Source organism: Ahaetulla prasina, chromosome 3 (genome assembly GCF_028640845.1).
Source record: "Ahaetulla prasina isolate Xishuangbanna chromosome 3, ASM2864084v1, whole genome shotgun sequence".
NCBI classification, from domain to species: domain Eukaryota; kingdom Metazoa; phylum Chordata; class Lepidosauria; order Squamata; family Colubridae; genus Ahaetulla; species Ahaetulla prasina.
The window spans coordinates 120,024,114-120,046,578 of record NC_080541.1 but is presented as its reverse complement, the minus strand read 5'-3'; the positions used below and the strand labels follow the sequence as shown (position 1 = coordinate 120,046,578).

Sequence of the window (22,465 nt, the reverse complement as noted above, 5' to 3'; positions counted from 1 at the left end):
TTTAGATAACCAGATGTTGGTTGACACTAAGAAACTTCATATCAGAAGATATTATCCAGACATCCTTCTGTAAATTATCTTTTCAATTTAGGAATGTTAAAAGCTATCTAATCAATCCATATAACCATAGGACAAAAGTTTTCCTAGATTCCAATCTGTAATGAGCCTGAACATAGACAATAAATCAAATTAAAATAGAAAATAATTGTGTTAGTTAACGAATTACAAAATCCTTGTCATGTGCCCCTCACTTTAGTTCCTTTAATTCTTATACCGAAGCTGTGGAACTTGGGATATTGAAAGAAAATATCCTAGGATAAGAGAAAATTATCAAAACACTACTGTATTGGTCTTCCCAGAATAATCTAGAAAACATTTGGATATTATAGATTTGGCCATCTTCCCCTCAACCCTAAATTGTTTTATTCAGTTGATCTCATTTTCTAGATTCATAAAATACAGAGTTACAAGCTGCAGAGACTGAGTTCACATACCAGGCTAAGCTAAAATGAAGTTGACTACTTTATGTGAGGTCACACATTTGCTGTGTGACCTCACCCTAAATAAAATGACGAGAGAATTCGGAGTGGCCATTCTGAATATGCTACTGGTAGAATCCTGTTGGAAAAAGCTGGTGGAGAGGTCACTTTTGCCAAGTCTGATTAATCTTGCTAAAGCAGATCTTCCAAACGAAAGCTTTGGAAGCATAGAAGACTGCAAGAGAAAGAATGAATTATAGTGTCATCATTTTTCTAGCCATAGAAAATAATAGACTCCATCTATTTTTTGATGCATGCATCTATTTTCATAATAAAATGTATTTATAAAATACCCAAAATGTATGTATGTGTGATGTTGCATCTTACAAAACAGAATTTTTAAAATGGCTGTTAAATACTGTAGAATAACACTGCAGAATCCCAAAGAATAGTTCTCAGCCATTTCTTTTCTCATATATGCATCCACAAACATGTAAACTGTTTACTTTATAGATGTATAGAGCTTTCAGATCTGCCTCCATGAGCCAAAAATTGGCAGTTTGTCTTGTAATATTTTCTAAGAAAAAATGCTATTCCTTTAAGAGATTTTAAAATTTGTAAAATGTTCTGTAAGTGCTGCTGCTTCTGTTGCTGCTGCTGCTTCTAGCCAACCTCTATTGCACCTCCCTTAACTCCCAACACTACAAAACTGTGGTCTGCAAGCATTGAATTAATTTATCCTTGTTCTGTTTCTCAAACAACTTGCTTCGCTTTAAGAGAGGCTGGTGTGAAATCACAGGGATGCTGGTGACATGGTTGATTTCAATCTGGATGGCATGGGGAACATTGGGGAGTAATGTCCATTTTCAAAAAAACAATAACCAGGATGGGAGATGCATTTATTCCTTCTCTGTACTCAGCAAAAATGAAGACAGCTGTGCTGGCTTAAGTGAGGTATTAATAACCATTCAAGATCTCCAACGGGAGAGCAAAGCTCAGCAGCTGGAACTAGAGTCAACTAGAACTCGGCTTGGCCTTCTGGAGAACCAGGTGAATCAGCTACATGGAAGTCAAGTTAGGATGACTTCTTTATCTACAGTTGGCTTGCTTCAAAGGGAGGTACAGAGTCTGAAGAGGGAACAAGCCCAGAGGGACATCCACATCAGCAGCCTGGAATCTACCATAAACGATCTCCTTCAAGACAAGTCAGCTTTGGAAGAAGAGAAGAAACGGCTGGAAGAAGAAAAGAATGAGCTGGAGAGAAGGTTAGAGAAAAGCATTGAGGAGGTGGCTCAGCTGAGAGTAAGCGATTGTCCTCAGACCAGAAAAGCCAGCAGTGAGTTCCACCAAGGCTCTCAGGAAGGTAAATCTAGAGGCTCTCCAGCTAGGAAATGTGCTCTTAAAATCTATAATGTACAATTATACATTTTTTATTTTAAATTAATCATTTTTAAAGAAAGAGAGCAAACAAGTGAAGAAAATGTTATGAAAATAAGTTAGGGACACTTATGAAAATTTAGCCATGAAAACAAAATACATTATTTTTATCAATAAAGAAGAGGATTTTTGAGTCTCTGAGTGTCAGGGTCTGCACCATTTAGTTATTTAAAAATAATTTTTTTTTTAACAAAAAGTGATGGAGAAGAAGAAAAAAATTCTCATAAACATAAGTAAATATTGGATCTCTAATTTCTCTTTTGTTGTACTCTGACTGATATACAATAAGGTAATAAGTTTTAAGAATCTGTTGATTGTTTCCTTATTCTACCTGCCCAGTCACAGGATCTGGCTTTGATTTACCTGCACTTATGGAAAAAGCTTAAAGAGTGAGAGTAACAGCAGATCAGAATGTGGTAAACTCAGGAAAGTATGTAATTAGCTGGAGAAGCATTGTGAAAAACTGATTCAAAAGCAAGTGAAAAAAGAAAAAAATACATTAGTTGCTACTTCTACAGCTGCAAAGGTTGTCTTGAAACAGTAAAAAAAAAAAGCTTGTCACATTGATTATGATGCTAACAAGAGCAAGGCATTTGTTCTTGTTAACAAATGGCAAGCCATTTTCTTTGGCATTTATGTAATCTCTGGCTGAATTTATAAAGCAATCTGAAAAAGGCTAAAGATTTCCAGCTTCTCCTTTTGGGAATTTACTCAGTCCAGACTCACTGGATTTTAAAAAGCCAGATGTTGGAAAAAAAGAGTGATGAAATACTAGAACTGGGATCTGGTGTCTATTAGTGAAAAATTTGGAGTAGAAAGCTTCATCTGATGCTTTTATTTTTCTTTTGATACCTCAGGCTATTTAACAGTTTTAGTTGTAGGCAACTATTAAAAGATATTTTAATTGAATAACCTGAATTAATTTAATCTACTTCCCTTTTTCCAGTAGTGACTAATTAGAAAGCTTGCAACCAGGGCATTTGTGGAAAAGCCCTCATTCCATCATTTGCTTCCAGCTGATGATCAGAAGTCATCTTACCCACTTTAAAACCACTGCATATGGTGATGCTTCATACAAACAGCACTTCTGATTTGGCAGCTATTCTACCTTTCTCTCCCTAATAGAATTGTCCTGGAAAAATCAGAGGAAGGGAGAAAGGACCACTGCTTGGATTCTGTAAAATTTCATAAATTCAGACTGTGACAAATATTTCCCAAAAAGATAAATTAAGATGATTCCCCTCTAAAAAGTTAACAATACTACAAAGACAGATATCTTACATCTTAAAGATATCAAGTTTCATAAACATATTTTTATATCTGGCTTGACACTTTAGTATTATATTTTGTTTTTGCAAGAGTGCTGAGTGCTTCTGTACTGGAGACAAATTCCTTGTGTGTCTAACTACACTTGACCAAATAAAGTAAGAGTACAGTTCACGCCTTCTGATTACTCGAGGTTTGAATGACACAAACGTGAATCTAAAGCATTCCAGCAAAAGTTTGACTCCTTCTGGAAAGCAGTGAGCTATAGAAAACAGTATATTAAGCCAAGAATTGTCTGACATTTGAGAAGAAACAAGGAAAAGTGGAATTGGAAACAACTAAAGGAAGGAAAGTTGGAAAACCATGGCTACAAACTTTATGATTGCAAATGTTGGACTTTAACACAAAAGCAAGAAGAGAAAGAAGATGCTATTTACTAGTGGGCCAATTTGGAAAAGGCTGCTGGTTTGGGTGTGAGGGGATCTGGCTTATTGTCTTTTGAGCAGAGAACAGGAGATAAGAATGTTAAAACTATTGTCCATGTGAAATGATTTTGTCAGAAGAAAAGAAGAAATGTGGGGATTCTTTGGCAGACGGGGACTGTTTTTTCTTAGCATCTGTCCTGCATGGTTGTGAGGTATACTTGCTCAGTTCTTACAAGAAAGTCTGCCAATCAGTGATACGACCCAGAGGGGATTTTTTTAGCTAGCCTGATGCTGATTTGTGCTAAGGAGTTGTGGAAGAAATATCCAGGTCCAGGTCCAAGCCGGGAGAAAGTCACTAGAGACAAAATGGAGGCTGGGGGCTGATTAGAAAGAGGGTCCATTTATTGATGAAGCAGAAGCACATGGGTGGTTCTGGGCAGCTGACCACATGGAATTGAGAGGGAGGGGTATTCCTCCAACTATGGTAGCTGTCCATATGAGCAAGATATTACTTTCTGGGATCCTCAATCATATGCAGAGCCTTCTTAGATGGACCAAAAGCAATGAAAAGCCTTAAAGAAGAGCAAATATGTTACTTTTGTATTGCAGTTCACAAACTCTATTTACCATCGAGAAGTATTTTTGCCAACAGGATCTAACTACATGTGGAATGGCAAAACTAACATTTGTGTCTCATTTCTCCTGAATATGAGAAGTCACACCAGATTCATAGCTCTTGATGAGGCAATTCTGTGCATACATATCTAATTTATAACCTGCTATTATAAAGTTCCAGGTTAGATCTTATAGTATCAATTGAAGGCTTTTAGTTATACCATCTTCTTAGTATAAGATCCTCCTCTACTTGCAATGTACCTTCTTTACAAAAGAATTCAATGGATAATATGTCTGAAATGCTTTCTACACACTAAGGGGATCTTCACTTACAGTGAAATTTTCAGATAAAGTCACAAACTGCTCTTTCATGTGTATAAATTGTCAACACTTAGGCATACTGTAACGTGGTTGTCTTCCTTCCATTTTCTCTGAAGTGTCTAAGTGGGATACTGAAAATTTGGGCTATCAGGAGCTCAAATTAGAGCTTGCTGAGGTTTCTTCATCTCATCTCATCAAAGAAGGCATTTCACCTTCACCTCCTAGCATAGATGCTGAAGAACCAGGTATTAAATTTTTTTGTGTTCCTGATTTTTTTCAGCTCTATTTAGCCCTGAGTCTGCCATTCCCTTCCTCCAAGCTCACTAACTATTTTTTCCTATTTGGTACTTATTTTGCCCAGGTTCTAGTTTAGAGTTTAGAAATATCTTCATTTTAGTCTAAAGACAGAAAGGGAAATGTTTTTTTTTGCCTGCCAATTTATTTTTTCAGAAGTGTCATCTAGTCATAAAAGTAAAGATATTAAAATAGGTTCTACTTCCTAATATTTTGCATAAGACTCAATCTCATAGCATTCTGACCAATTCGGGAGGAAAAAAATCTTTGAAATAATTTTGACAAAGAGTGTGGCTCAGAGACTCAATGAAGGGAAGACTAAAGTCCATTTCAGCCATTTGCTTGAACTCAAGAGGTTGGGGTCCACAAATTGGTTTCAAACTTCATATGTTCACCCAAATAGCCTGCAGGAAGGCTAAATTCATGGTTAGATGAATGGGAATGCAGCTCTGGTATTGATGGTATTATTTTAGGAGCATTGCCCTGGTTTATGTGAAATAGCATTTGATAAAACTAGCTGCATAAAATACAATAATTTTTCAAACAGGACAGTCAATGCATACACTATCCGATGCTTTAACAATGTATTCCTATGTCTTTGAACTAGAAAATAAGGCCAGTTGAACTCTGAAGTGCTTATTTTGAGAAAATGCATTCTTGGCTAACTATCAGGCACTCCTCCCCCCATGTGTTTTTGGTTCTCTTTTATAAAAACCAGACTATGTTTGGTTCAATTGCTCCCTGGCTCTCAAGCAAGCTCTTTCTTTCCTCTTTCATTCCCTTTCCTTCCTATGGAACCAAGCCTACATTTCACGTGTTCCCTATCTGAAGTTCTACACAAAAGTTCCATAATTAAGGGAACATTTCTCCTGAATTTCATTTCTCCTGCATTGATTTCAAATGTTAGAAAAATGTGGAAAATATTAACCCTATATCCATTTCTCATTTTCTTTTTAGAAAAAAAATCAGAAGGGTTATAACTCTGCTTTTGTCTAACAATAGCTAACCTTTTTTGATATATGTGAAATCATTTGAGCTAAAGTAGGAAGTATATTCTGAATTTAGGAATAGACAAATACTGTTACATACCCCAAAACTGCCAATGCTGCAAATGGTATTCAGAATTTTAAAAAGTAAAGACATTATTTGAGAGATAACTTTCATTAAAAAACCACTCCAAAATAACGTAAGGAACTTCAGAAACAAACAATATTATTAGCTGTCTTGATTACCAAAAGGTGGAATATAAATTAAAAGCATTAATGAATAAAACAGAAGAAGCCTTTTCTCCATTCTTTATATTTTCTTGAATAGCAGAGCCAGAAAAAAAATAACTTCAGAAAACTGGTACTAATTGGAATTAAACATGTTAGTCTAGACCATAGCTGTCAAACTCCTGGCCCACGGGCCAGATGTGTCACATACTGGCCATGCCCACGCCTGGTTTAGCGAAGGGGGGAAAGTCCTGATACATCATGTGACTCTGCCATGATGATGTTAATTTGACACCCCTGGCCTAGATAGAGCAAGAGTCTGGTTAACCTAGCTACACATGTTCATATAGGCTGGTCTGCCAAATTAGAGGCATCCCCTTTTTTGGATTCTGTCTGGAGATCATATATTTTTAAAATAATAGTTTATAGCTACAAATTCCTTAGTGTGAGAGATTAACTTCCTTGCTTATTTCCTGAATTAGGTTGTGGAACACTAGTTTGGGTTGGTGCACCAATGACCTTACACAAGGCTGACACCATTACAGGAAAGTATGGTGTGTGGATGAAGGACCCACAACCTGTGTCTCCATATACCAATGAGACAATTTGGAGAGTTGACACGGTCAGTGCGGACGTCCGTCATGTCTTTGAATATGATGATCTGAATGAGTTTGTGAAAGGCTACCCTTCCAAAGTTCATGTGTTGCCCAGATCCATGGAGAGCACTGGGGCTGTTGTTTATCAAGGCTTCCTCTATTTCCAGAGGCACAAGTCTAGAATACTGGTAAAATATGACCTGAAGAATGAAGTCATTGCAATTCAGAAGGAGTTGCCTGATGCTGGCTATCATGGACAATTCCCTTACTCCTGGGGTGGATATACAGATATTGATCTAGCAGTTGATGAGATTGGACTGTGGGTAATTTATAGCACTGAAAATGCCAAGGGAGCTATTGTGCTTTCTAAACTGGACCCACAAACTTTGGAGATTTCACAGACATGGAAGACCAATATTCACAAGCAGTCTGTGGCTAACTCCTTCATGATCTGTGGCTCCTTGTATACCATTAGTAGCTACTCATCTCCTGAGGCCACTGTGAATTTCATCTACCGCACAAGTACAGGAAGCAGTGCACCGCTGAAGATCAGCTTTGAGAACCGTTACAGATACAGCAGCATGATAGACTACAACCCTACAGAGAAGAAAATAATGGCTTGGGATAACTTCAACATGGTGGCTTATAACATCAAACTTTCCAAGATGTGATTACCTTGGAGAGATTGATAATGGGAAAATAGATAATGGAAATAGAGGTAGAAATTAAAGTTTGATAGCAAACTTTTCTCCCACTAATTATCAACTGACATGAATCACCCAGAATTTCTCCTGAGCTACCCTAATAGAAAGAAAAAGCTATGCAATGTGGGATTGACTCTTAATCCTTTTAATGAGTGTATACAATAAAATAGTCAATGATTTATACTTCATGGATAATTTCCCACTCTGTTGTGTTTAATCTTCTTTAAAACATTAGCCTATGCATGCTGCAGCCAACTGTAACACAAAGTCATACACCTCTCAAAATGATATGGAGTCTCTTTTTTTCACAATTTCTTTTTAATTTCCACTCAATAAGTGGAATATTTTGGTTGCTAGGCAGGACTGAATCAAGTTTGTTACATTTCATTACATTTACCGTATAGACGGTGACTCAAATTACAGAGGAGTATAGAAACACAGAATCATAGGGCTGGAAGGGTTCTTGGAGATTTTCTATTCCAACTCTCTGCCCAAGGCAGGAGTCCTTATACCATCCTGGGCAAATTAATGCCCAATCTTTATTTGAAAACCTCCAGCAATGGAGCATTGACACCTCTGGGAGGCAAATTGTTCCACTGATTAATTGTTCTCACTGTGAGGAAATTTCTCCTCAATTCTAGGTTGTTTCTCTCCTTGATAATTTTCCATCCTTTTCTTCTTATCCTGTCTTCTGGTGCTTTGGAAAATAGGTTGACGCCCCTCTTCTTTGTGGCAACCCCTCAAATATTGGAACACTGCTTTTATGTTTCCTCTAATTCCTCTTTTCATTAGACTAAACATACCCAATTCCTGACACTGTTCCTTATATATTTTAGCCTCTAACCCTCTAATCATCTTTGTTGTTCTTCTCTGCACTATTTTCAGAGTCCCAATATCTTTTTTATATTGTGGTGACCACACTTGGATGCAATGTTCCAAGTGTGGTCTTACTAAGGCATTATAAAGTAGTGCTAACTCGTCATGTGATTTTGATTCTATCCCTCTCTTAATGCAGCCTTAGATTGCATTAGCTTTTTTGGCAACTGTAACAGACTGTAAGAGATATAACAGACTGTGAAAATCCTTAATTGTATGATTTGGGACAAGGTTAAATGTAGATGACATCAAGTTAATTTTTATTCTAGAGGATTCACCAGTTTTTTGGCCTGTTGCCTCAATCCAGAAATAATCTGTAGGGTGTATTCTTCCATGTTCTTTCATTGTTGATCTTTCCAGCAAAACTGGTTTGGCTTGAGAAGAGCAACCGCTTCATAAAGAGCAGTTCAACTGCTCTATAAAAATTGTGGGGATTTGGTACATGAGTGTGACATCATCAAAGGCTGCTCACAAGCCAATCAGAATAAGCCACTGATGACAAATTCACACAAATTTCATTAATATGGCAGCAGGCTAGATGCTGCTTCTCTGCAGGATGAGTGAGGTTTTAACAACTAGCCTATGTGACAACAGAGATCAAGCTGTCACCTCCCATTCTTGCCTGTATCAGAAAAAGCTTCTCTGATGTACATAAGAATAAAGCCATCAAGAAGAGTAATCCAAGCAGCAATCTGGAATGCAAATAAGTGATCAGAAAGGTCATCCACCTTAGCTGGAGGTTTGGTACTATGCAGTCAATTTCTTTTTCTTTTAATATGCTCCTTCATTATCCCTGTGGACAATTTAAACCATAGTAAGAACTTTACTGAGAACTACGTTCAAATTAATATTGATTTTTAAATAATTTGCTTAAAGGGTAACAGAGTTTTCTAAATACTAGCTTAGTTTTTCTCATTTGTGTTCCACATGTGCTTTTTGATCTACATTTTCAGGTTCCTCATGTATATATTTTTCCCTTTCACATGTATACAAGATGTACCCTAAGAATCTGATAGCACTAGAAATTTGGTCCAGTATCTTGCTTCCTATAATCAGAGATTTGGAAACAGGGCATACAATTATGGAATTGCCAAAATATACCTCCAGATGAAAATGTGTAAATAAGTCTAAGAACTTCCTGCAGTTGCATCTGATCTTCCAACTAAGGAAGGGCAGTGCCTATAATGATCCTGTCAAGTGCCCAAGTATTTTAGTGAAAATCTATATTTCCTATTTATTGTTCTTCAACCTGTTTAATTTTCAACAGGGTGGGGGAACGGAATGGTTAAAAATGACATGGAGGCAATCTGGAGTCCGAGATGCTCCAGGTGGGAAAGGTCTAAGAGAAAGAAAGCTGAGCTCCAAAGGAATATCAGGTTCAGAGATAGAAGTGTTCTAGACCTTGTCAGGACCTTTAACCAATCTAGAATAGATCATCCAGGTATCCCCACCCACCCATCAAAAATACAGCAACACTAGATGTAATATTAAAGAATCTCCATTCGTTTCTTAACTCGCAATATTTTTGGGAAAAAATTGGATGGGATAGGGGAGGGAATTTGAGGACTCTATATAATTAGCCTTTAAAGAAAAATACTGCAAGTAGTCCTTGGCTTACAACAGTTCATTTAGTGACTGTTCAAAGTTACAATGGCATTGAAAAAAGAGACTTCAGTCCAGTTTTCACAGTTAGGACCATTGCAGCGTCCCCATGGTCATGTGATCAAAATTCAGACGCTTTGCAACTGGATTGTATTTATGACTCTCCCAGTATCCCAGGGTCCCCTTTTGCAACCTTCTGACAAGGTCATTGGGGAAGCCATTACTAACTTAACAACTGCAGTGATTCACTTAACAACTTTGGCAAGGAAGGTCATAGAATGAGGCAATACTCACTTAACAATTGTCTCACTTAGCAACAGAGATTTTGGGCCCAATTGTGGTTGTAAGTCAAGGACTATCTGTATTGGCTCAAGTCAGTATCCAAACTAGAATCTTCAAGTCACTGAACTATTTTACTTTGAGTAGGTCCACCTATGTATTAAGCCACAATTTAGATCCGATTTATTAAATAGACCACACTTGACTGGACTGAGATGGCATACTAAGACTGAATCAAACAAATCACATTATGGCTTAGCATACCATATGACCCAGCATTCTGTCATAATTTATATCTCTTCTCAGCCAGCAACATATTTCTTGAGATAATCTATCTCAATAAAGTATAATTCCAGTCAAGCTGGTGCACTAGGTTTCCAGCCCTACCTCAAGGGGTTGGCACCATTCCTTCAGATACTGCTGTTCCTACTTTTTCACCTGGTTCAGTATTTTTATCTTTTTTTCATGCATAAACTCTCTCTCTTATATTTCTTCTTCGATTGCTAATATCACCCACTGTTTCATAATTCTAAACAGATGACATCAATTAAGAGACATAGTTTCATCCAAATTACTGCATTTACTTCCAAAATAAAGTACTGCATTATATAATGTTTTTAAAAAAACAAATTATGATGAAATTCTCCCAGAACTGTTTCCATGGTAAGAAATCCTTTCTGATTCAGGATTAGTCTACATTAACTAAAAACATCTCTGATTTATGATAGGACAAAGCCAACATTACTATACCAGTTTAATCTGCTCCCACCATGACATCCAAATCAAGGTACATTTACATGATTAAATTAATTATTGGTTAATGAGAATTGGGTTTTTTTTCTCCTTGCAGATCAAAATGTAACAGGTTTATGACAGAAAAAAATCTACTGGATAACTCAGAATAATAAGTTATTTGTTGCCAAGCCTTCAAATATGCTCAGATCCTGTTGGGGCTTGTATCCAGTTGGACTTTCTCCAAGCTTTCTGTCATCCTTGATCTAGCCATCAACATAATAATCTCATCACTACCATTGTCAAAATCAACAGCTTCTTAGGGTTGTAATCAGAAGTCGAGGGGGCTCTAATGTTGTTTCAACCACTGGGGACACTTTTCCATTCCAAAGGTCAGTCTGGGCTTTGACAAAATTATCTCCAAGGTGACATAAACCCCCCAAGAATCAGCAAGGTAATTATTTTATTCAGTCCTTAATCCTCACAGAGCTCTTAATTTCTATAAAACTATATTCCACCTGATAATGGCATTTTCTTGATTACAGAAATATAGAAAAGGCCTCCACATTCTAGGTTATTTAATGCCACTCACTTGTATGATCTGCTAGAATGAGTGGAGTCAAATATCCATTGGAACAGATTTCTCTGTGCTGGGGAGCAATGAAATGGTAAGTAACTCCAGGCAAGTTGCAACAATTCATCTTCCAAAATCAGAAATCAGAAGAATTTTCCTGCCACATCCCAGAATTTCCATATTTCTTCTCTGTCTCAAACATTCATTTTTATAAGCAAACATTTCAAACTAGAAATCTGTGAAAAAGAACCCCTAGTTGGAGTTCTTGAATCATATTGGACCACTACCCACTGTTGTACAAAGAACATGGGTTGGTAAAGATAGAAGATAGATATTTTTCTCATCTTCTCTAATAAACTCCATAACATCAGATCAGATTTACATGTTTATCCAAGATTAGGTTTTGAATGATTGTTCTTTGCTCATTTATTGACATGGGAGTATCTTTGATCAATGTGGACTATCATTGAGGCAACTCAAATTTTCTCTGCTTGTTCTCCTACCAGCTATAATAAGCCGTTGCCCTGACAATAGCTGCATTTGCTCCCTATTATTCTAATTGTTATACTATGTTTTTATTTCTCTGTTCCTTTTTCAAATATATATATTTCAAGGCACTAAGCAGTCATTTTCTAAATTGTACAGGTGGTACATATCCACAATACAAATAAAATATACTTCTGCTATCTATCTGGAGGGCAAATCCAGGTACAATTTTACATTTAATGCAGTTGATGCATTGGCATATTTACAAGAAGTAGTGTGCTATAGTAGCAGATGGGATCTTCAACTAGACATCATTGGTTCAAAAGTGCAGTTAGCTTGACCAAATCTTTCCCTTCATTCAGTCTGTAAAATTGAAAATGAATGTATAGAATGCAGAACACATGTTACTAATAAACACTAAAAAGTTTGGGTATGCCAACCTGGATAGAATTTATAGCACTGGACAAACAGTCTTTGCTTTAGTAAAGTAGCTAAACCCAAGGTCCTTCTGAATGACTCCCATTTTCTCCCACTGCCGCACAGGTCACGCATCAATGCCAGATGATTTACTACTCAGAAGCTCAGAAGAATGGATGTGAGATGTCACTGCACACCACCTTTAACACCACCCTTTTCAGATACCTCTTCCCATTTGTCCCATGGGATCCAAAATTTATCTCCTCATGGCCTTAGTAGAGAATTGCCCTGCAAGTACGTGGTCCACTCTGTAAGATCTCACCAAAGGCTGCCTTGCCCTTGCAATCAGAGCTGCATGCGATGTCTCCTAGAGAACCAGTCCTTTTCCACCATTAATGAGAACTTATGCCCACATCTCATTAACAAAAGGTCTCCAGTCTGCTGCCAAGAAAACCAAAACACTGTCAGTCTTGAATCATGTGTCCATTCTCACCCTTTGTGGCTCTCAGCTCAAATAGAAGCAAATAGGATACAGCCTTTGCTAGGTAGCTGGGCTGTGCTTTCCAAAGTTCCTGTGCAAGAGGCAATTGATCTATCTGAACAGCAAGCGATGCCTGAGAACTGCATTGTTTACTCCCTCAACGCAAAGGATTTAGACTCTACAGGGCAAAGTAGACATTGTGTTCCTTCTGTACCAAAACATTATGCTATCTATTCATCACCCATTTCCTCCAGTTACCACTTGCAAAATGAAATTGGTCACCGATTCTCTAATAACATACCACCCTTGCTTGTTGCTCTGTATCCCAGGGAACGGGGTTTGCCACCTTACGTAGAACAACTAGCCCAAATCGATCGAACTCCCACACCTTCCCTGGCAGAGAGTTATCTGGCCTTCTCTGGCTAATAGACCATATGCCAAGAATACTGAAATTTTTGCTTGAGCTAAAGTCTGCAAATTCATCCAATCACTTGCTTTGCCCCTCGCTATGGAAGCTTGGCTTTTTTCATCCGGCTGCTTTGGACTGGCTGATCCTTAAGCATCATGGCGGAGATGGATTTGAACAACATGAGAAGTGCTATGGCATATGATGCTGCTTCTTGAATTAAGGTTGGTGTGTAGGGTGGGTGCAAAAGTTGTCCCTTATGGTATTTATCAGCTTTATTCCTGGATCCTGTAATTCTATACTCTAGGTAGCAGGAGCAAAAGCACTTAAACTTTACAGCCCTGAAAGCAGTTTACAGAGTCATCATATTGCCCCCAACAATTTGGGTCCTCATTTTACCCACCTTAGAAGGATGGAAGGATGGGTCAATCTTGAGCCTGGTGATATTTGAACTGCCAAACTGCTGGCAGTCGGCCGTCAGCAGAAGTAGCCTGCAATACTGCGTTCTAACCACTGCGCCACCATAGCTCTTGGGTAGGTAGTCCTAATTTGACAACCACAACTGGGGCCCATAACTTGGTTATTAAATGAATGGTCACTAAGTGTAGCCAGGACTGTGTTTATGATCTGCTGTTTTGCTTTGCAGACATCTGAAGATTGTGAATACAAGGATTGGTCACAAAGTTACTTTTTCATCTTTGAAAAATTGCATTGTAACTTTGGACACTGAAGGGGCAATTGCTAAATAATGTCTATCTGTACTCTTGAATAATTGCAAATAAATTTGTCCAAGTCTTTACAACTAATTGACCCTTGTTTAACTTTCAGCAAACTGAGGTGCAGTATTCTGCTTTGTTCTTTTTAGTTTCAGCTTTTTTTTATCATATAAGCATCATACATGAATACTTTGAAAGGCTTTCTGATTAAAATTTGCCTTTTGACTAAAAGAATGTTAGTGCTCAGAAGGGCCTTAATGTTTCTTTGTCATTCTATGCAATTTAATAGCACTCCCTGCTTGATAAATGAAATTCGAACAGCTCTCATGATATATCTATACTGCTCCTCACAATTCCTCAGCTGAAAACAAGAAATGGTAGTGACCATCTTTCTGGCAGGCTCATCTACAAGTTCTTGGTTCTTACATGTAGATTACCTATGGGCCTTCAAAACAATTCTTCTTTTGCAATGGTTTTCTAAAATTGCAGCTGTTATTTGCTAGAAATCTTTTTGTTGCAATGAATTGTGTCTATTTGAGATATGTCAAGTTGCCCATTCATTAATTTGCTTACATACTGAAGTTAGATGCAGTGTTTTAGAAGTAAACTCTCACACCTAAATTTCACTTAGTTACACCATTGTATGTAGTGTATTGTGTTCCTAAGTGGTCTTTGTGCCTAGGTAAATACCTATTCTGCTGTTTGCTTGCTTTGCAATCCTTACTAGGAAACAGACATCCAATGCCTAATTATCACAAGAGCTCCCCAGGGAAATATATACTACTGTAGAAGTACAATTGTTTAATTCAACAGAGCATGTGAGTGTAATGCTCCACTTTCTTTTCCAAACAGTCTTTTCCACATGGGCTCTCATGACTATAGGAAGGAATATTTGATAGTGGCCAAAGATCAATTAAACCAGATTGATGTAGTGGATATGGCATCAGGCTAGAAACCAGGTATGTGAATTCTAGTCCTGCCTTAGGCACAATGCCAACTGGATGATCTTGGACCAGTCACTTTCTCTCAGCTCTAGGAAGAAGGAAGCAAACCACTTTTAAAAAACCTTGCCAAGAAAACTACAGGGCCTTTTCCAGGCAGTCTCTGAAAATCAGACATAATAGAATGGAAGAAAAAAGACCAATTAAAAGTCTGTTAGTGCCAGGAAATTTAAATACATGCTCAAAGGTGATACTACCCCTATCTAAGTGCATCAAATTCAACCTCCAACTGTGAACTCATGTGTTGGCTCTGGATGCAATTTTTACTTTTTCTCCATGCGTTAGAAGAAGCTTGATCATGAGCTCCAAAGTAACACTTCTTCATATGCCCTAAGGACCAGAATACCTTAAAAAAATTGTATGTATGGCTCCAGTGAACTTAAAAGTATTCAATAAATGCCCTTTACAAATACCACCATTATAAGGAAAGCCTTGGTGGTAAGCACTGACTGGAATCCTGATTGTGCAACTGCTGCTGAAGTGGATTAGATTTTACCACTAAATAAAACACTTTTTGACCTGTATTGCCTCACTAAGTCAGGGGTACCAAACTTGTGTCGTCATTGCGCTGTCACGTGATGTATTGGTACTTTCGCCCCCTTTGCTAAACTGGGTGTGGGTAGCATGTGATGCATCTGGCCTGGGGCAGCCCTGCACAAAGTACTTTTAGATTTTTTTTTACTACTACTATGCTGATTTATTGTGTTTTAATTTTTCCCAATTCTATTTTTTATTACTGATACTGAGTCCTGGGAATTGGTTGAATGTTAGGATATAGATTTTTAAAATAAGTAATTGCATAATTCAATTCAGCTATGTCAAATGAAGTAAAAAAAAAAGGATTGCATCCTTATGGAGCTATCTTACACAAAATTGGTTGTGGTGCATGCCATACAGAAATTCTTTTATGCAAGGATAATGATTAAGTGGGATGTATTCTGTATGAAAGTGCTCTCACAGTATGCTCATATGTCCATTTTTAAGATCCCTCTGGAATTCTGCATAATTTTCTGATTTATCACATGAAGGAGTTTTCTGAGTTTCTCCTCTTTGGAATTAGGCTTGTAAGAACAGAATCGATAACAGATGGTTTCCCAAAACAAGGATTTTAAGTCCATAGCTTCTTGGGACAAAATTTAAGTTCAAAACATGACCCAATATTTTATGTAGAGAATATTTTATTAGTTTCTGTAATCAAACCCATGTAAATAAGACCTTACATATTTAATACAGTGCGTTACCCCTGTACAAATGAAAAAAAAGTTTAAACTTTTCTAGACCAATATGGCTGTTAATTTCTGTACAATGCCAACTCACAGTACAAGTGGATATCTTTCTCCAAAGCTGACATCACAGCTAAATTTCCAAAAAAATGCAAATTATAATATTTATATAAAAAAGATAACCAACAGCATTTCACTAGGCATCAATAGCAGCAACAGACTTTTCCAGATTTTGCCATCATCTGAACAAAATTATACACATTACACTGTTTTTGATTCATTCTTTGTTCCAGAAAGGGATTGGGAAAATTGTCAGAGAAAAATAGTTCGGTATGATGTGCCATGTGGTGCCCTCCAATTGACTTGAAAAGTCTGAATAACTTCATTATACAGCTCTGCTATAGCACAGTCACAACTACATATTGTAAGCAGGAATGAGATATTTTACATTCACAGAAGTTATCATACAGTACTTTTCCTACAGCTATACTACTAAAGGATACAATTAAGAAGGCATTATTTGACTTGATTCTATTTTCCAGCACAATGAGCAGAAAGTGTGATGCAGCTGATATAAATATCTGGTTTTTGTGGCCCAAAATCAAATGCTTGCTGCTTTGTACTCACAAATTGAGAAGTATTTCAAGGACAAACGCTTTCTTCTCAAGCACTATTTAGTTCTAGCTCAATGTAACTGGCAATATAAAAGGGAGCCTCCCAAAACTGCCCTTCTGATATTATATTAACATGGAGAAGCAATTAATATCTTTTTTTCAGTTAAATTCAGCACCATAATCAAACGGTATTAGCAGCCACCTCCTGCCTTTCTTGGAAATCTGACATCAAACATTTACAAAATGAAATGGTGTGTAATGGGAAGTAGGGGGTGATTAAGCTGCTCTTTATGACTTTATTCATGGTCATAAATTCTCCTGCTCCATTTTGAAAGAACATCTTATTTGGACATGAGCAGCCCAAAATCAAACCCAGTGTTTTATCCCAACATGGTCTTCTCCGATCTGCCCTTCTTCTCTAAATAAATCAGCAGCAAAAAGGAGAATGTTTTTACCTTTGGCTAATAAAATGCCTCAGGAGCATTATTTAGTTTTGCACCATTGAAAAAGCAGACAGGTGCTTCAATTCTGATTGATCACATTCATTCATGCAATGGCATACAAAATGTCCCATAGAAAAGTCCCACGATTCCAGATCTTTAGCACTCATAGCTGATCACATCTGTCTCTGTTTTTGCTACTCATAGCTTTGAACAGGTATGCCTTGCCCTCTCTAGGCTCAAGGTTTGTTCGGCTGTCGTTTCACTCTTCATATTTGTATGTAGAGACATCATTTTATGATTTTGTTTCTTCTGTCTTGATGGCCTGAGGTTTGATTGGACCAGTTCTAATAGGCTTGGGTGCTGTTGTAGCATTCTGTTTCTCTTCCACTTTGTCTTGACAGATTCCAGAGGTGGAGTCTGTCATTGCCTCTGGAGCTTTATTCCCATTGTCACCCACTTTCTGTATTTTGCCTCCAGGTGGCTTGCTCTGCTGCTGCTCAGAGAAAAATCTCTGCGTTGACTGAATGACTTCTGCTCTCTGCTTTGCCTTAATAAAAAAGGATTGTGACATTAAACAAAGCAGTCCAAAACAACCATAGGTATTTAGTCTGCTCATTAAGGTTGGTTTTTTTTAAAATCCCAGTAATACTTTTCAAAAATGGAATCTAGTATCATCTCTTGGGAATTTCCTTTATATGCTTATGATAGTTGCCTTTTATTCTATGGGCTTCAACTCCTATTGATATTTCCTACCAGCACTGTTTTACATTCCCTTATATCTAAATTCTACTAGTAATAATACAAGAATTAGGCGGTTTAGTGATGATTTTGAGTATTGTTATCACAAATAGTAATTTAAATTGCCGGACAAGATATATAGTATTAAGTACTATAGCAATTTTATTGCACAAAGTGACTAGGTATTTATCACAGACAGCAAGTTCATATTTTCTTCAAATGTTTTCCTCCTTGGATACTATAAATTCATCAAGATAAGGACAGTAAGAAACATCTATTTATGAATCAAGCTCTGAAATAAGTATTTTAAGTTTTGTTTGTCTGGAATTATCTGATACAAAAGGCACAGAAAGTATACTTAAGAGCTCTTTTGTGATCGCAGAATAGATGGGGCAAAGAAAATTAGCTTACAGCTTGTATGTGTAGTGTTAAGGGGCACAATGGGGCCATAATATGCCTCTTTTTATACCGGAAACTCCTCCCCAAAAGGGCCCTTGGGAAACTTGCCTGGTACAAAATGTATATCCTTTTTCTTGTTTAGCCAACTAGTACATTTATGATACTGGTTCTAAATAATTGTTTTTATTATAATTTCATTAATCTAATATTCATTTAGCAATAGCATTTACTTATATACCACATCACAGTGCTTTACAGCCCTTTCTAAGCGGTTTACAGAATCATCATATTGCTCCCAACAGTCTGGGTCCTCATTTTACCGACCTTGGAAGGATGGAAGGTTGAGTCAACCTTGACCCTGGTGAGATTCAAACTGCTGAACTACTGGCAGTCAGCAGAAGTAGCCTGCAGTACTGCATTCTAACCACAACTCCTTTGTTCTCTTTACTAACTTAATATGCAATTTTATGCTTTTCCCTGGGAACCAATGCTGTGTTTTGAAAACAGAATAGCACATACATAATTCAATTAAGTTACTTAAGATTTATTTATAAACTCAATACCCACCAACTAGGGCTTGGACAAAATAGGGTAACATGAAGATTTTAGCAGTGTGCTGATAAATCAAGTGGTCTCACTTTTTTCAGATTAACAATCTTTCATGAATGAAAATAATGGAAAAGATTAAGCAAGTGATGCCCTCACTTTCAACCACATAAATTCATCTGTTTTAGATTCTTTCTGCTTTTATGACATCCCCACATGGACTTTGCAAGACAGCTCAATTTTAAGGGAAAAAGGTTTCATTGAAAAGAGTCTCCAAGTGCTTTTCTACCAGTTTTATGGAGTGAAATGCAGCTATGGGTGGTTTTGCTTGAGTTTTAGACTTGAAGAAAGAGAAAAACAGAGAGAATGAATACAGTTGACCAGATCTTAGACTGCATTACAAATAAGTAGGTGAACTTAAATCTATTGCTGGAAGCTTAGTGATGGGTTCTGTTGTTTCTATTTGGCCACTTCAGAGGGAAATCTGCATCTTAAACAAAGAACAGTATCTTGCCTTGCAAGTTGTTAAGACTGTACTGTGGTTAACACAGCATGGCCATCCAAAATACTAACCTTTATGTCTTGTTCAGCCTTCATCGCAGCCTGGGCCTGATTGCCTCTGACTCCAGAGAATGATCCACAAGGACCCCTCGCCACATGTGGCAAACGAGGGTGGCTCAAAAGACCTGTGGTCATCTGAGGTGGCATCTGACTAGCCAGTGCCACTGGCGGCCTCTGAACGGGTGCTGGGAAGGTGTTAGTATGTGGGGCTCTTACCAATGGAGGGACCAGGTTAGGCTGAGAGAGGATCTAAGTGGGGGAAAAAAACAACAACAACAAAAAAGAGAGACATTTAGCTGTTTAGCAAACTGCCAACCTGATCATATGGTGGCTTTTCTGCAGGGAGCATGCCTCTGTTATTTAACAGTGCCAAGTAATGGATTCACTTTTTCTGTTAGGATTGGCTGTGTTTGGAAAATTCAATGTGGGAAAATCTTAAGGATACTGTGCTTAAAAACTGTAGTAGCACATCAGGGACCAAGAGGGGAGAACAGAGGGGCATCCTCAAATATATCAAGATGCAGGAACTGTTAGAACATAGATTTATGTCTCTAGGCAATATCCAGCAGCTGCAAATTTCATATGCAATATCCAAGGCAGTCTCAAGTCAAAAGTATACACCTCATGTCTCCCTATCAGAAGCTTTACAGCATTTGCATTCTTTTAAAGAGGGATTGGTGTGGGAGTTTTTTTCCTGCCAACAATAGCTATTTTAGAAATTTACTTCACAGCTGCATTTCATGTAAGTGACTAAGGGAAAAATAATCACTATGAGTTTCTGTACAATCTGAGTGAAATGGTGGAGGTTATGCAAAGAGACCTTTGCCTTCTGACAATTCCCATTCTTTCTGCACAGGAGACATTCTAAGTACATTATGTTGTAAACAATTGCTGGAGACATGAAGCTCTTCTCTTACAGGCTATTTTGCCCTTCTCCCTTCAAATGATTAACCTTGGATTATAATGAGAGCCATGTGGGGAAGTCTGTGGTCATCCATTTGTTGTCCAATTTCTCAACTTCACAAGCATAGATTTAACTGAAAACAGAATACTTTCCTCCCGATACTAAAACACTCACACTAATTGTAATTATGGAAAGCTTACTGAATAAAGTATCTGAATTATTTCAGGATCCAAGAAGTCTTAATTCAAAACATAATCAAGCTAATGAATATCCCATCATCCTACTGCAGAAAACCAGCTACTGCCCACCTGTGGTGCAAACTGAGGAGGAAATGGTTGAGTCATTCTCACAGCTGCTGATTGGAATTGCTTCTGGTAAATAATGGTGTTAATTTTATTGGTCTGACTGTTTGGACTTGTAGAGACAGCCCTTGAAAACAAAATACATTAAGTTAGTGCATAATAAATGACATCAATTCTTGTAATGTTCATATTTTTACCTTATCCGGAGGAAAAATATGCATTAAGTAAATGATAATTTCAGATTATGCAACGAAATGTGCATTAACAGCATAATCTGCATCACCATGAGATTCATATAAAATTGCATTTAATACTTTTAGCCACATAATGAGAATAATAAAACTTTGGTAATTCTTTTGGATTCCAATGAATATAAATGCAGAACTTTTGCATGTCTTCAAACTAATCAAAGTTGTGTTTCTTTATGCTAGTCTACTGATGCTCACTAGAGGCAGAGTACTTGATGTTCACTGTATTTCTGAATGACACAATTGGGTTTTTGAACAATTAAGATACCACAACTGCTTATAACATTAATGACTAGCCCTAAATACTGTTATGTTAAAATATTAAGAATTCTTAATCCAACCAATACATATATTTGACACAGGATCTTATTCTAATTAATATATAAAATCTAGTGATCTCTACACTATATATCACCCTAATCCTATTCCAGCTCTTTCAGCATGCTTTTAAAATATAATTCTTCAGGTAATAGTGACTAGTAAATACAATGAAAACTTTCCTGATAGCCCTACCAGACAGCTGTTTTTGTAAATTAAAATTTATATAAAAAAGCAGTTTGCAATATGGCATGATGGTCAATAGTTGAAAGAAGAAAGAATTATTCTACAAGAGCAATCTTCTCATAGGGATGTAAGAAGATCTTTGGAAGCCAGTTTCCTACTTCTTGCACTTCCTTTGTCTGCTTTCTGTGTTTTAAGAAAGCAATATATTCCAAAAATGTTGGCAAGACATTTGTCTTTTTCAGTTTTCAAAATGAGTGGCTTTTCCATTTTCACAGGCTCCTGTAAAAATTAGAGCTTAGCATAACACAAGGGCTAACAAAATTGTCCATATCTTTCCTTCAATCTAGTCAAATAAGAGATGCTCTGTAACTGTTTCATCTATGTAATATTTGGAGATCAACCAAAAATATAATGATTACAGATAGTCACCATTTTACAAACACAACTGAGCCCAGAATTTCTGTTGCCAAACAAATATCTGTTAGGTGAGTTTTGCCCCATTTTATGAACTTTCTTGTGACAACTGTAAAATGAATCACTGCAGTTATTAAGTTAATAACATGTAAATTGAATATGGCTCTCCTACTGACTTTGTTAGAAGGTTGCAAAAGGTGACTGCATGATCCTAGGACACTATAAACTTCATAAATATGAGGCAGTTGTCAAGCATCCAAATTTTGATTACGTGACTATGGAGGATGCTACAACAGACCAAAGTGAAATTCATTGTTTTCATTGCCGTTGTAACTTTGAATGGTTACTAAATGAATTGCTGCAAGTTGAGGTCTATCTGTATATAGACACAGCAGATAACTGGACTAAAAAAAGCCATGGTTAGTACTAGGATGAGAGACTACCAACACATTCCAGAAGCAATGGCAAGCCAATTCTGCAACATAACCAGGAAAGTAACCTGACCCTTAACATTCTGTTATCATCAGTCAAATTCTAATCAAGGGAGACTTTACCTATATAAAATAAAAGTAATGAAATAAAAACAAGTTGTTCAATGCATAGGAGTTAGAAATGCTATCAAATACTTGAGGCTTTCATTGGCAACAT

General features: G+C 37.2%; 2 protein-coding genes across 12 annotated transcripts in view; one reads left to right on the top strand and one right to left on the bottom strand.

Moving 5' to 3' along the window:
* Positions 1 to 1,216: 1,216 nt before the first annotated feature.
* MYOC (myocilin) lies at positions 1,217 to 13,510 on the top strand. 2 transcript variants are annotated; one of them, XM_058178279.1, is made up of 5 exons: positions 1,218 to 1,842; positions 4,660 to 4,788; positions 6,534 to 11,294; positions 11,386 to 11,508; positions 12,444 to 13,510. In XM_058178279.1, exons 1-3 carry the CDS (start codon positions 1,281 to 1,283, stop codon positions 7,316 to 7,318), a joined length of 1,476 nt encoding a protein of 491 aa, XP_058034262.1. In that variant the 5' UTR covers positions 1,218 to 1,280; the 3' UTR covers positions 7,319 to 11,294; positions 11,386 to 11,508; positions 12,444 to 13,510. The 2 variants fall into 2 exon arrangements, with proteins under 2 accessions (XP_058034263.1, XP_058034262.1); XM_058178280.1 differs by lacking the exon at positions 4,660 to 4,788 and having other exon boundaries at positions 1,217 to 1,842.
* Positions 13,511 to 16,087: 2,577 nt separating this feature from the next.
* The window catches only part of PRRC2C (proline rich coiled-coil 2C), an 85,838-nt gene continuing 79,460 nt past the window's right edge, over positions 16,088 to 22,465 (bottom strand). For 7 of the 10 annotated variants that reach the window (XM_058175471.1, XM_058175472.1, XM_058175474.1 and 4 more), the window contains 3 exons: positions 20,658 to 20,778; positions 19,458 to 19,694; positions 16,088 to 17,748 (listed from right to left, as the gene is read on the bottom strand). In XM_058175471.1, the coding sequence (XP_058031454.1) occupies positions 17,494 to 17,748; positions 19,458 to 19,694; positions 20,658 to 20,778 (613 nt within the window). In that variant the 3' untranslated portion in view covers positions 16,088 to 17,493. The remainder of the gene's footprint in view (positions 17,749 to 19,457; positions 19,695 to 20,657; positions 20,779 to 22,465) is intronic. The other 3 variants (XM_058175479.1, XM_058175480.1, XM_058175481.1) reach the window with 1 other exon arrangement.

Excerpts from the sequence above, each read along its gene's own strand:
- MYOC (XM_058178279.1), top strand. The coding sequence starts at position 1,281 with ATGCTGGTGACATGGTTGATTTCAATCTGGATGGCATGGGGAACATTG. Across the intron at positions 1,843-4,659 it reads CCACCAAGGCTCTCAGGAAG|TGTCTAAGTGGGATACTGAA; the intron begins GTAAATCTAGAG and ends TTTTCTCTGAAG. Across the intron at positions 4,789-6,533 it reads CATAGATGCTGAAGAACCAG|GTTGTGGAACACTAGTTTGG; the intron begins GTATTAAATTTT and ends TTCCTGAATTAG.